The sequence below is a fragment of the Salvelinus fontinalis genome, chromosome 6 (genome assembly GCF_029448725.1).
Source record: "Salvelinus fontinalis isolate EN_2023a chromosome 6, ASM2944872v1, whole genome shotgun sequence".
Lineage (NCBI taxonomy): Eukaryota > Metazoa > Chordata > Actinopteri > Salmoniformes > Salmonidae > Salvelinus > Salvelinus fontinalis.
In genome coordinates, this window is record NC_074670.1 from 9010025 (window position 1) to 9024714 (window position 14690).

The 14690-nt window shown below is 42.3% G+C and overlaps 3 protein-coding genes across 3 annotated transcripts in view; 1 reads left to right on the forward strand and 2 right to left on the reverse strand.

Annotated features, from left to right (window-relative positions):
* The window catches only part of LOC129856777 (ATPase family AAA domain-containing protein 2-like), a 5158-nt gene extending 1709 nt beyond the window's left edge, over positions 1-3449 (reverse strand). Inside the window, exons 1-9 of the mRNA XM_055924494.1 lie at positions 3122-3449; positions 2494-2657; positions 2258-2325; positions 1961-2123; positions 1599-1680; positions 1201-1498; positions 902-1019; positions 741-755; positions 14-569 (exon numbers count right to left, since the gene is read on the reverse strand). Coding sequence (XP_055780469.1) covers positions 14-569; positions 741-755; positions 902-1019; positions 1201-1498; positions 1599-1680; positions 1961-2123; positions 2258-2325; positions 2494-2657; positions 3122-3298 — 1641 coding nt within the window. The 5' untranslated portion in view covers positions 3299-3449. The remainder of the gene's footprint in view (positions 1-13; positions 570-740; positions 756-901; positions 1020-1200; positions 1499-1598; positions 1681-1960; positions 2124-2257; positions 2326-2493; positions 2658-3121) is intronic.
* A 5720-nt stretch (positions 3450-9169) lies between these two features.
* LOC129856952 (proteasome subunit alpha type-2-like) lies at positions 9170-13331 on the reverse strand. Its single transcript, XM_055924747.1, has 7 exons — positions 13221-13331; positions 12656-12732; positions 11447-11579; positions 11210-11332; positions 10780-10861; positions 9657-9788; positions 9170-9458 (listed from the first exon to the last, which is right to left on the reverse strand). The coding sequence occupies exons 1-7, from the start codon at positions 13259-13261 to the stop codon at positions 9342-9344; spliced, it is 705 nt and encodes a 234-aa protein (XP_055780722.1). The 5' UTR covers positions 13262-13331; the 3' UTR covers positions 9170-9341.
* On the forward strand, positions 13324-14566 carry mrpl32 (mitochondrial ribosomal protein L32). The gene is made up of 3 exons (XM_055924748.1): positions 13324-13498; positions 13794-13972; positions 14221-14566. Exons 1-3 carry the CDS (start codon positions 13405-13407, stop codon positions 14473-14475), a joined length of 528 nt encoding a protein of 175 aa, XP_055780723.1. The 5' UTR covers positions 13324-13404; the 3' UTR covers positions 14476-14566.
* Positions 14567-14690: the final 124 nt, after the last annotated feature.

The following is a 14690-nucleotide window of genomic DNA, read 5'->3' on the forward strand; positions in this document are numbered from 1 at the left end:
CCGTCTGGTCTACCTGCATGGGGTCAACGTCAGCTAGACTTACTGTCTGGTCTACCTGCATGGGGTCAACGTCAGCTAGACTTACTGTCTGGTCTACCTGCATGGGGTCAACGTCAGCTAGACTTACTGTCTGGTCTACCTGCATGGGGTCAACGTCAGCTAGACTTACTGTCTGGTCTACCTGCATGGGGTCAACGTCAGCTAGACTTACTGTCTGGTCTACCTGCATGGGGTCAACGTCAGCTAGACTTACTGTCTGGTCTATCTGCATGGGGTCAACGTCAGCTAGACTTACCGTCTGGTCTATCTGCATGGGGTCAACGTCAGCTAGACTTACTGTCTGGTCTATCTGCATGGGGTCAACGTCAGCTAGACTGGCTCCAATCTTCATCCTGTCCTTGTGGATTCCCAGGACATCCTCCTTCAGCAGATTCATGGGAAGACATCTATTCACCGATCTGTTCCTGCTCTTCTTCCTCCTCCTCTGGAACCTCTCATCGTCAGAGGAGGAGGAGGAAGAGGAGGAGGACGAGGAGGTGGAGTCACTACTGTGGATGGCATGTCTTCTTCTACATGGTAAAGAAAGGAGTATGGCAGAGCCAGAGGTCAGTAACGTCACTGACTAATACAGACAACGTAATGCACACAAATCATCACCATGCAGCTCAATGACCAAGAAACCAGCCATTACAGAAACCCTGACGTCACCACACATCTAACACACACTGGCAATAACTTACCTATCAGACACACTCCTGTGGATGCCAGAAATCAGAAGCACAAGGGAGTAGAACTTAGGAATGAATTGTGATTTGTTGTAATAGTTAGGAAAGAATGTTAAACTTAACTTGATAAGTCAGACATGGAAGGTAGTAGGTACTAGGTTCTTTAGCCTACAGACCTGTTGCCTCTCCTTATGTTGTAAGGGCTTCTCGGACCAGTAGAGCTGAACCTATACCTCCGCCTGGATGGGGACAAGTGTCTTGAAGTCTTGAAGAAGATGGTCTTTGTCTTGGGCTCTGTGGGAAATAAAAGGTCAACCATGAGAAATTAGTCAAAGGACAAGTTATGGGAATAATAACTACTACTACTAAAGCTTGACAGTAAAATGTAGAGTCCATGCACCGGTGCTGATGGCTAGAAGTATACAGACTTCAGTGAAATAAAAGACTGAAATAGTTTCAACAGGAAATATCTAACCCTCCCGTGGTGCCTGGTAGCGAACGGCAGCTTTCCTCTGCCTGAAGTCATAACGTTTCTGGTTGTCCTCTTCATCATGGTCATCATCATCGTCCTCCTCCTCATCATCTTCATTACGGTCGTCATCATCATCGTCGTCGTCTTCGTCATCTGCCTGATTATTTTTGCCTCCCTCTTCCTCATCAATCTCCTCTTCACTGGAGATCACTCCATTTTCATTCTCTTGAGGGTCTTCACTTCCTTCATCGGTTCTTTCAGAAGTCCTTTTCCTCTTGGCCCCAGCGTAGATTACAATGTCCTAAAATAAAAGGGGAAAATAACATTATTGGGGGACATCATGGTGACATTTAACAAAATCTATTATAAAGCTATGAACCTGTAGCATTAATAAAGTTTACCTCCTCCGTAGTATCCCTGCTTCTTAACCGGCGACGCATTTTCTGCATGTCACCCATCTTCTGCAGCACTGCCTCAGCTGTACTTTACGAATAGAATGAACAAAAAAACAGGGACTGTTTAATTTCACCATTACCGCTAGCCGTTATCAACTTTGCCATTATAAACATGCAACCCAGACTGACAAGGAAATGTACAACAGTGGTGGCCCAACCCTCCTCCAGAGAGGAGGAGTTACTGGGCATGCAGGTGATTTCTCCTGCCCCAGTGCTAGATTAGGGTTGCAGGGGAAAACCCTGGGGTAGATGGGAAGCTAGGAGGGTTGGCCACCCCTGATGCACGATGCTGATGGAGATGTTCTTACTTGGTGATGAGGCGGTTATAGAGTACAGACTGGTTCCTGGAGTTGCGCTTGTATCTGGTGATCCTGGAGCTGCGTCTCACAGAGCTGTCCTCCTCCCTGGGACGCAGAACAAACTGGGTCTTCAGAGTAGAGGCCTCTTCTTCCTCAACTTCATCAGTAGCATCTGGAAGATTTTTTTATTTACTTGATGATAAACATTGTAGCTGACATAAATGAAACCAATGGTGTCTCCTTCTCGCTGTACTGTTGGAGGTGGCATTGATTCATGTAAATGTGATCTAGAAATGATATAGTTACCAGCTTCAGATTGCTTGTCCCTGGATGACGCGGAGGCTTTTCCATCGCCCTGCAGTCTTGGGGATTTCCTGCAGAAATCAACAAATTGAGAACTTAAACATGGAAGGTTGTGATGACACCTTAGGTTTGTAAACATGTTTCTGTTGTCATGCATCTCATCGACTATACAGAGAGGAGTAGAAGCTGATTTTACATACAATGAATACCAGTTATCTGCATAAAACATAAGTAGTTACCTTGTGCTGTGTTCGCCAGTTTCTTCTTTCTCAGGGGACTTGATTGGGCACTTTGTCTGGCCATTCATTTTAGCCAAAGACACCTCATGTTTGACGGTCTGTCCCCTGGTCCTCAGGGATCCTCGTCTCGGAGTGCTATCCTCCTCCTTCACCATCGAGTGGCCCTATGTTAAGAAAAAACAAAAACATCAACTGTATTCACATAGGAATCCAGTCATTTTTAGTGTAGTAAGCTAGCTTATTGCTGGCTAGTTATAGACGTTAGCTAGCAGGCAACATACCTGTCCATATTCAGAAACAATCATTAGTTATTGTTAGTCAGTGCTACTTACTAGCCATCTAAAGGGGCTAGCTAATTAGCTGAGTTTACTCAACTCCACGATATAAACATCTATGGGCGATACCCCATAGGGTATGTAAACTAGAGACAGGAGCTAACAGGCCAACTAATTTATAACATTAGCCTCCAGTTAGCTTACAACTGGCATAGAATGCGGTTAACTAGGCACATAAACAACATCAATGTCGGGCTAGCTAGTTAGCTGGTTAGCTAACAGCTGTCAGATGGCTAGCAACAGCTGAGTTTACAGCGACATTTTATCATGTCAACTATCTAAAAGGGCCTCACATTTGGCGTGTTTTCAGTGTTACTAGAGCTGTCATCCAGGCCCCTCTTCAGCCGACTCGACTTTGTCTGCGATGCGCTCTCCAGCGACAGAAACTCGGAGCTCGTATCCAAGTCAACCCGGTTCTTCTTCCGAGTTGCTGGTTCCGCGCCCACGCCGCTGCTGCGTAGCATCACCATCTTAACTTTAGACCGATTTTTATACTAAATTACTTGTGTCAAAACTGAAACTATTTAATAACATTCCTAGGTAATATATGGCCCGTACTAACACACAACCCTCCCCAACCAAAACCCTTGATTTCTGGCGCCACAAACGTCACTGGAAGACAAGTGACAGCACGCAGTATCCTGACGCAAGAAAACATAGTTCATCATAAAAAGTAGTGATTATAAATTTCTAATCACCAATTATGTCATGCTGTATTGATATCAATGACCACATGAATAGCTATAAATATTATCATTATAGAAATCTATCCCAGGGCCATCAGTGATATGTTCTTATATCATTCAGTTGTGCGGAGGGATATTATGGGAAAGATGTCCCGGTTATTTTTGGCGCGCTGTAAATTGCGCATTATGGAAAGCCTAGCTACAGGTTCATGATAAAGCATTTTCTTTACTGTTATGAAAATATAACTTGTTTACTATAAAATTGAAATTATATTTGAGAGAGTTTTCTTACATTTTAATATCAACTATGCTAAATGTCTCGAGGAGCTCTGTTTCATTAATTCTAAAATGATGGGGGTAATACAGTGCCTTCAGAAAGTATTTATACCCCTTGATTACACATTTTGTTATTACACACTGAATTTAATTTGATTAAATATAATAGTTTTTTTTTACCCATCTACACACAATACCCCATAATGACAAAGTGAAAACATGTTTTTAGACATTTTAGAAAATGTATTGAAAATGAAAAACTAAAATATAAGTATTCACACCCAAGTCAATATTTTCTAGAAGCACCTTTGGCAGTGATTACAGCTTTGAGTCGTCATGGGGATGTCTGAATCACCTTTGCACATCTAGATTTGGGGATTGTCTCCAATCTTCCTTGCATATTTTCTCAAGCTCTGTTAAGTTAGATGGGGAGCTGCAGCAAACAGCAATCTTCAAGTCTTTCCACAGATTTTCAATGGGATTCAAGTCTAGGCCACTGAAGGACTTTCACATTCTTGTTTTGAGGCCATTCCAGAGTTGCTTTTGCTAAATGCTTGGGGTCATTGTCCTGTTGAAACATAGGTTCTCAAGGATTTGCTGTATTTGGCTCCATTCATTGTTCCCTCTATCCTCACCAGTCTCCCTGTCCCTGCCGCTGAAAAGCCTCCCCATTGCATGATGCTGCCACCACCACTTCACGGTAGGGATGGTGTTAGATGGGTGATGAGCTGTGCCTGGTTTTGTCCAGACATAGTGTTTTACATTTGTCTTTCACATGCTTTTTTGTAAACTCCAGGTGTGCTGTCATGTGGCCACTCTCCCATAATGCCCAGATCGGTGAAGTGCTGTAGAGACAGGTTCTCCCATCTCAGACAAGGAATTCTGTAGTTCTGTCAGTGTGTTCATTTGGTTCTTGGCCACCTCTCTGATCAATGCCCTTCTCGCCAGGTTGCTCAGTTTGGTCAGACTTCAAATTTCAAATGATGGAGACAACTGTGCTCTTGGAAACTTTCAACATTCTAGAAAGTGTTTTATACCCTTCCATAGATAATATGCCTCATCACAATTCTATCTCAGATCTATGGACAGTCCCTTGGACTTCACGGTATAGTTTCTGCTCTGACATGCACTTATTTTATGCTATTATGGCGGTCCACAAACATATGTTAGAGGTGCATGCCGCCACCTACTGTCTGGGCTGTCAGCCTGCTGTTCTTGAGCGTGAATTCATTACACTTTGACACAAAGGGAAGGGGGAAAAAATGTGCCCTACCAACTAACCCTACACCCATTAAAACCACACCACTATACCAACTAACCCTACACCCATTAAAACCACACCACTATACCAACTAACCCTACACCCATTAACACCACACCACTATACCAACTAACCCTACACCCATTAAAACCACACCACAATACCAACTAACCCTACACCCATTAAAACCACACCACTATACCAACTAACCCTACACCCATTAAAACCACACCACTATACTACATAACCCTACACCCATTAAAACCACACCACTATACCAACTAACCCTACACCCATTAAAACCACACCACTATACTACATAACCCTACACCCATTAAAACATCACCACTATACCAACTAACCCTACACCCATTAAAACATCACCACTATACCAACTAACTCTACACCCATTAAAACCTCAACACTATACCAACTAACCCTACACCCATTAAAACCACACCACTATACCAACTAACCCTACACCCATTAAAACCACACCACTATACCAACTAACCCTACACCCATTAAAACCACACCACTATACTACCTAACCCTACACCCATTAAAACCACACCACTATACTACCTAACCCTACACCCATTAAAACCACACCACTATACCAACTAACCCTACACCCATTAACACCACACCACTATACCAACTAACCCTACACCCATTAAAACCACTATACCAACTAACCCTACACCCATTAAAACCACACCACTATACCAACTAACCCTACACCCATTAAAACCACACCACTATACCAACTAACCCTACACCCATTAAAACCACACCACTATACCAACTAACCCTACACCCATTAAAACCTCACCACTATACCAACTAACCCTACACCCATTAAAACCTCACCACTATACCACCTAACACTACTCCCATTAAAACCACACCAATATTCCACTACTTGGCCCTATCTGATCCAACACCAGGCCGGCAGCCTGGGAGAATGGGACACTATCGTTCAACACACCTTGTAACTCTTCTGCAGTAAAATCTCGTACACCTAAGCACTTCTCTGCAGCTTCCACCACAACATCTATTTTAATGTGATTTTCTGCAGTATAGTTGTTAACGATGGCTATGAACGCTAAGAAACCAACATTACTGAGGCACGTTATTCTTTTCATTGGCCTCGGCCTACTCATTGGCCTCGGCCTACTCACAGGAGGATCCCTCACCCTGTACACATCATCTCCTACTCTATTCACTGCCTCAGCATGACACTTTTGGACACTACTCTGATCCCGGCAACCTCAACCTGCCTTTCCCTGGACACTTCTGATCTACAGCACCATGGGTACCCCTACAATTCACACACACACACCTTTGTTTTATGTCCTCCTGCACACTTCTCACATATAGGAATCTCACTCCTACACACTGCTGCAACATGACTGTAAGCTTGGCACCTAAAACAATTAAATGGTTTTGGGACAAAAGCTCACAGGTTAACTGACACATCTCTAACTTGACTTTGTCGGGTAAAAACTCTGCATCAAAACTCAGCAGGACAGACCACGTCTTCTGTTTCACAATGCTCTCGTACCAAACGGCGAGCATCACAGACACCAGGAATCTTCCATTTCAGTTGATCCTCAACACTTAACGCCACCCCAGTAGTGATGCGTGAGTAAAATCACTGGGGAAGCCAAGCCAGTAAAAAAGGCATATTTCAACCTGTTGTGATATTTGCTCTATAACCATTCATTCATATGCCACCATGATATACAATAAGACCGTGACAACAGTCACACAGTGGCTGAATGAATTCAACTACACATACATTTGTTTCATCACAAAACCGGAGAGCAACATCTGTCCGGTGAAGTCCACAAAGCAAATAATTCATGTAATAAACAGTTATATGACCTGCAGCATGGTCAAGCAAGTTAATGTTTGACAGTTTACTAAACTACTGATTTAAATGTCAAATCAACAAGGCTACATATGCTTAGTTTAATACACTGAAACAAACTTCAAAGATAAAAACTATTTAGTACAATCAATGTTGATAAATATCATGTGGCTGTCCATGCTACTGATTTCTGTCTGTGTGTGTGCGCTTGCACAGGTAAAAAATATTTTTAAAAACAAAAAATTATAGGTTGACACCCGTGTAGACTAGATGAACGCTAATGCCATCCTCCTCTCTTTCATGTTGGAGAAATTGTCTATGGCATCGTCATACAGTACGTTTTTAGTGTTTGTTTTCATAGGCTACCTAGCTAAAAATGCTTGCTAGCCTAACTTCCTCACATGGACAACAATGAACCAGCTAAGTTAGGCTCACATTTAGCTAGCTATATCTACGCTACATATTGAACTTCTACCGTCTCAAGCCAGAGCCACAGTATATGAATTTAGGGTTAGATCAGAATCACCGTCATTATCATTGGCCAGTACAGAGAATTATGTCAAAAGCACAAATCCAAATCCCCAACCTGGATTAGGAAAGGAACATCAACACAAATACACCAGAAACAAACGTTTTTTTCAGACAATGAGGACATTTTGCTTAGGATGTCAAATCCAAACTGGCATCCCTTGGAGTGCGTTTTGCTGCACCAAGACAACCCACAGTAGACTCAGCTCAACACTGATAGGCTAATTATTTTCTATAATTGTATTATTTTATTTCATCAAGGGAGGCCAAATGCTTGCTGGTATCAAATGCTACAGCTGGCAACGTGTCATACAAGTCGACATCATAGATATTGTGCTACACATACTGAGACAGAGGGGCGCCGTTTCCCTCACTCAGATGATATTCAGCCACTGGCGAATTGACTGAAAAGTATGAAAACATTTGAATAAATATTCAGGGCGAGAGACCATGAATACACGGCACTGGTTATCCCTCCTTTCAACCGCGCCCTGCTGCGAAGAGCAAAGCAAGTCAAAGTTCTTGTCCCTTGGCGTGTGGTGAGCAGCGCCCGCTCACTCTGAACGGAAGAATTGCGAGTCCACTTTGAGTTACTTTCACCGACTCAACAGTCCCCAACCAACCTGACACTCCATATAGATCAGCCAGAAGCCAAGGATCCATTCCCTCAACAACAAAATCTCACACCCACTGAGCCACCATCATTTTTGTCATCAACTGGACGACGCACGAACTTGACCGCCTTCACCGCACCTGCCGCTGGTAGTTCATCCTCATCAGGTTACATTTCTGAGATAACGTTACAGGAGTACGTTTTCTTTTTGTACTTAACGCTGATTTTCCCGACCACACCGCTTCCCTCTACACATCTCATGGTGTCCATTTCCACATATCCAAGCTCTTTCCACTCCTTCATCCTCTGTAGTAGCAAACTGTTTAAAAATGTTTCTTGAATTTGTTGCGTCGACTCAAAAAGCTCTACCAGTCGCCAATACTCCTCCTGGAAACCCCAGTCCCTCTGACATGCACTGTCAACTGTTACCAGCCGCCGTTACTCCTCCTGGAAAACCCAGTCCCTCTGACATATACTGTCAACTGTTACCAGCTGCCGTTACTCCTCCTGGAAACCCCAGTCCCTCTGACATACACTGTCAACTGTTACCAGCCACGTTACTGCTCCTGGAAACCCCAGTCCCTCTGACATATACTGTCAACTGTGGGACCTTAAATAGACAGGTGTCTCTAAATCATGTCCAGACGATTGAATTGGCCACAGGTGGACTCCAATCAAGTTGTAGCAACATCAATGAAGATAATAGGAAATTGGATGCACCTGAGCTTAATTTGGAGTGTTATAGGAAATGGGTGTGAAAAGGCTACTTTTATTTAAGTTATACATTTCTGTAAATAATTTTTATTAATTGGCAAACATTTACAATAACACTCATTATTGGGTATTGTGTGTAGATGGGTGAATTTTTATTTTTTTAATCCATTTTAAATTCAGGCTGTAAATGTGGAATAAGTCAAGTGGTATGAATACTTTCTGAAGGCACTGTATTTGGGGGGGGGGGGGCTAATTTCATGCAAAATGTATATTTACACTTTCGCAATATAGTGAGAAATTGAGAATTAAACAATTTCAAACCGCAAACTAAAACCTCACATGAAATTAAATTATATGAAGAAAATAAAAATTGATCAAAGGACAAAATATTATTACATAAATCTTTTTATTAGTAGTATGTGAATAGGTATAACCGGAGAAAAAAAGTCAAATTGTAGAAATCTGCTAAACTGCAAAAAACTATTGGTATGTGGTTTGTAAAAAGTAAACAGCTGATCTGAATGAGTCCATGCCAACAGACCCCAATGGAGGGAGCATTTTATGCAATGGCTGCCAGGTAGTCCTTGACCTCTGCTGTGGTGAGTCTTCTGAAACCTGCCTCGTTGCAGATTCCCACCTCGATGTTATCTTCGGTCATCTGACCCTCAAAACTTTCCTTTAAAAACACACACAGAACACAATATTAATACAACGCAGTAAATGCATGGATTTCAATAGAACACTGTGACAAATTAAACTATGAAGTTTTCAAACTATTCCAGGTTTAACCTAAACACAGCATCACATATTCTACTGTGTTTCTTCAACACGTCTGAGAGGGAAGAGAACTACAGGTGCAGGTGAGATGAATTACCTTCAAGGTTAAGATTGCTGTGTGAATAGCGTCTTCCAGTTCCAGATCCACGTTATATCTCTTTTCTAGGAATGTTTTCCCATTGACGTAGTTCTTTCCCATTGCTGTTGCTTTCCATGCAAAGTATGCACCCTGTGTACATCAAAATAATCATATAGTTACTACTGGAAAAAATGATGTATGTGTAACGGAGTTAAGAACGTACCGTAAACTCACTCCACAGCTAGCTTGAAATGTCACAGATGGAGCCATCCGTTGGTACACTTTTGGGTGGCTCAAACCATTGAAACGTTGTCAAGGAGGGCAGCCACTTGACACTTACACGCGACTTCTGCCATCAGAATACGAAGATTGCATTGAAAAGACTGGTTGTGGTCGGATTGTGTTCAGATCTGGCCGACCACTTTAGGTGGTGGTCAGGGACACATTTTGTGCGGATTTCTCCTCAGTCTGGACACAATCAGGCTGCTGAAAGCGCATACAGTGGGCGACGTCATCAGCACGTGTTTTGTGAGCGAGAGGCACCTTTTTTAATTAAAAGTTGGAGGAAATATGTTCCTAGTGTGGAATGTGTTTGCTGGCTTCATAAATGCTAGCTTATTTAATCAGGCTACCTGTTATTGACTGTACATTTTGTTTATGTGTAACTGTGTTGTTTTTGTCGCACTGCTTTGCTTTATCATGGCCAGGTCGCAGTTGTAAATGATTACTTGTTCAACTGGCCAACCTGGTTAAATAAAGGTGAAATAAAATTAAAAATGTAGAAAAAATATTTTTTGTTATGCCGTTTGCAATCCCTTTAGCTTTGCTAGCTAGCTTGCTGGCTAGTTAGAGGTTAGCTGGCTAGTTAGCTACAGTAGTTTGCTAATGCCATCAAATTGCTGTGTGGTTATCAGATTTAGCCTGTTCCACCGTTTGCATTATGCATTCTGGCATTTGAATATTGCGCAGGAAAAGGGAATCAGGACACATTTAAAATGTAGGTTTAGACGCATGACGAGTTCGGAATTCCATGATTAGATCTCCATGATCAGAATACAAAAGCTCCATGAACTCCATAGACTCGGCCTAGGAGTGAAGCAATTCAATGATAGAGTGTGTTTATACTACCATGGATACTTACAGAGGGATCTGACTGGAAGAGGTAAGGGTGATCATCATCCCATCCAGCTATCAACAGTGACACACCAAAGGGTCGCACTCCACTGAAAAAAACATAGGATGTTACTATCTAGAAATTCAGGTGAAAACAACTACTTTATCAACACAGATGGATATTGTAACTCAGCAATGGCCAACCCTTGTGTCCGGACTTTAGGCTTTTCCTTCAGCCAGCCCTGCTCTAACACACCTGGTTCTATACGGGGTGTAAGGGCTTTCGGGCAGGGCTGAAGGAAAAGCCTAACACACCTGGTTTTACCAATCAGCTGGTCATCAGGACCTTGATTAGCTGAATCAGTCGTGTTTCAACAAGGTTGGATCAAAAGCCTGCACACTCAGTCGGCCAGCCCTGATCAAACTTGAGGAAACCCACAAAACAGAATAGAACTGACCCAGACTGTGTGTACTCCTGCATGACAGAGGCTACCCGCTGGACAAGCTGGGCTGTGGGGATTGGCTCCTGGTAGACCAGGAAGTACTGCTGGGCCAGTTTCCTCGCTCTCCTCAACAGCACCCTGCAGAGTAACAAGAGACACATTTCTAAGATATCCTTGTCCCTGTTGTAAACCCAAGATTTAGAAATTCAAGGAAAGGCAGTCTCCCTCTCCCTCACACACACCAAGATGTACCTGTAGTCTGGACCCATTCCACTGTAGACCATGCCAATATGTTTGGTTATCATCTCGACTTTGTGAACACTCGTCTCGTCGTACAGTATAGACTTCTGTTTCTTCTCGGTTGCCAAAACGACTCCATTTGAGGCTTTAAACGGGGAGAAAGAAACCATCAAAATTGGACTGTCTTCTGTAATGCGGCTAAATTTCTTGATTTGGCTTTGTTTTAGATTTGGTTCATTATTAAGGCTGTTTCGACAGGTAGCTCAATTCTGATATTTTTCTTCCACTAATTGTTTTTTGACCAATCACATCAGATATTTTTCAGAGCTGATCTGAGTGTTCAAAAGACCAATCAGTAAAAAAAAAAATCTAAACGTAGCCTTAAAAATGCCAGCAGCCATGAGTGAATTCAAATGTGAGTTGGTTTCAGGTGTGGTTTGATGTGGGGGTCTCGTGTGTTCGCAGGTGGGAAGAGTTAGCCAAATTATATTGCCGATTTGCTTTAGCCGGCTGGTGTGCTACCGTTGCAAAATTGGTTTGACTTTGGATAGCCCATATCTGAGCCTAGTATGGAACCGTCAATAAATAACAATGTAAATTAGACAATATTTTCACGTTGCACACTTTTTAGTTCTCATTAAATGTTTTCAATATTTAGGGATATCCAAAGTCAAACCACATTTACCACAGGCATTACGATCGGGGTCGCATGCAGCTGCACTCCAAATTGATGAGAACTTGTTTGCTGCCAGCTGTGGACCGGGTTGAAATAAACCCAATCTTCATATACGTTGTGGCATACTCCGGGAGAAAAATCTGTTTTGGACAAAACTGACTTTTCTGACCAAAATTATCCTATTTACACTTTGTAGTCAATTTTGACATTAGAATAAATGTTCCGGACTCATATCGATGGCACATAGGCTGTTTTCTAAATTAGAAGATGGTTTTTAGGGGCAGATGCTCTTTAAAAGAGTTCGGTACCATGGACACATGTATGCAGACATCTTGTATATAAAAATCCATTACCTGGTGGTTGTACCACTTTATACATATTATAGTACATGCGCTGCGTTTAAACAGGCAGACAATTCAGATTTTTTTTCTCTCACTAATTGACCAATCAGATTAGCTCTGAAGTGAAATTTGGGAAAAATTATCAGAATTTGGCTACCTGTGTGAAAACAGACATATTGGGTGATCATTTGAAGTCTTCTTTACCTTTGATTCCCACTGAGGGGGCTCCTGCTGCTACGGCTGACAGGGCATACTCAATCTGGACCAGTTTACCAGATGGGCTGTGTGGGAGGGAAATTGTTTTCATTAATAATGTCATGACAAACAAATAATTTCGTCTTGGTCTGATCAGTGCTTTTAGAGTTTATATTTATTGGTGTAACGTTAGCTAGTGACTCAGTCTCACTCAGCTATCAACAAACTGAAAGTGAATGTAAACTTCCAACAGCAAAGCCAGATGCCTTTTTGCAAAGATCGCATCCCGGCTAATCACTTAATTACTGAAAGAGGGCAAATGGTATGAAGAGACAAAATGTGTTGGATATCAAAATTGCCTGTTTGAAGATCTTGAACTAGAAACATCACACTTCCTACTACTAGCCTAACATTAGCTAGCCAGAGTAACAGAATGACAAAGCATCAAACCACCGGGAGCAACAGTCTGGTTTCTAAACAACTCGCTCGATCTCTACCCTTCTTCCTTTCAATGTCTTCCTGCAATACCCAAACTGACAAAACTTTTGCCACGACTGTCATTTGTAAAAGTTACCTGAATGTGGTGAGTGAGAAACTGTACCCCCTTTCTCCCATATTTGCTCAGTACTGGTGATAACGCGTTATACTAATGACAAGATGCAATTGGTTCTTCGGTTGTCGCAGTTCAATGACGTATGTGATTCAATGACCGTGAGCTGTGTGACGAGTGTAAAGACACTACTCAAACCTCTAAAATTATGAATTTGTCTGGTTTAGTGTGTTTTTTGAGACGTTCGTTGTTACAGCTGGAATGCAGAATTACACAGGCTACAGGACTTGACAGACAGTTTGGTGAGTTTGAGCTTTACACAACATTCTGCCTTGTGTTTATTTGTAGCTAGCTGGCTGGCTAACATCAGCACTAACTAGTAAGCTAGCTTTAAAACTTCCATGGTAGCTATGTTACCCTGCATAATCTATGACTTTGTGTTGGACAGTAAGAGCTATGATGATGTACGATTCTATACGTGCTTCAATCTATGAGTAGACTACTAGATGTATACTGAGTGGTGACATACATAGTTTCTGTCTATTGCATAGATTGTTGATATTTGATTGTGTCTCTGTGTGTTTTGTTTCTATACAGCCCCAGCTCTAGCTGTCCATGGCCCCAGCATCCTACCACAGCCCCACGATGAGCAAGAGGCGACCGCGGAGCCCAGCTTCCTGGACAATGTGTTTTGGATGGCAGCACCCAAAAAGAGACGCACAATAGAAATCAACAGGACTAGAAGACGAGACCCAAGCTTTATGCTCAAAGTTAAGGTATTAACTTTGATTGTGTTTATCATTTCACTGGGTGACATTTCACTTATTGTAATTATTGTCCTCTGATGTCCAGTTGTATGTAGCATATTTTATGTAATGGTATCTGCCATGAGTGAACTCCTTTGACTAATTTCTTAATAAATATTGCAATAAACACAATCGAAAATGCAATGGATTTTTCTGATATATTGTGCTCTCCCTCCCCCCCTTTCTCTCTCTCCTTCCTCTCTCCCCCTCTTTGTCAGACCAACATTGAGCCGTGCGTGGAGTGTGGCCACCTGAAGCAGAAGCATATTCTGTGTGGGTTCTGTTATGAGAAGATCAGGAAGGAGACAGCGCTGATCCGAGGTCAGATTAAAGCCGTGGAGGGCAGGCCTCTCAACACACCAGCGCAGGAGACCCTGGTCCTGTATGACAGCGAGAGTCCAGGGGAGTCCGACAAAGACAAGAGGATAGTGGAGAGGAACAGAAAACGACCCTCCTGGTTTAGTATCTATTGAGGTAGAATTTAGTCACGCCAGTAGTAAGTAGGTTGCTAATATCCCAGTTTCTGTATTTGAAGGAAATGCATTGATAAAAAAATCAACAGCAGCATTGTTTTTTTTGTTTTGTTATCAACACATGACAGAACCTTCAAATGTGGTTCATTTTCTTTGTCTTGTTATTGGAACATGGCTACAATGTCACATATTGTACATCCTCTACACTTTAGTAG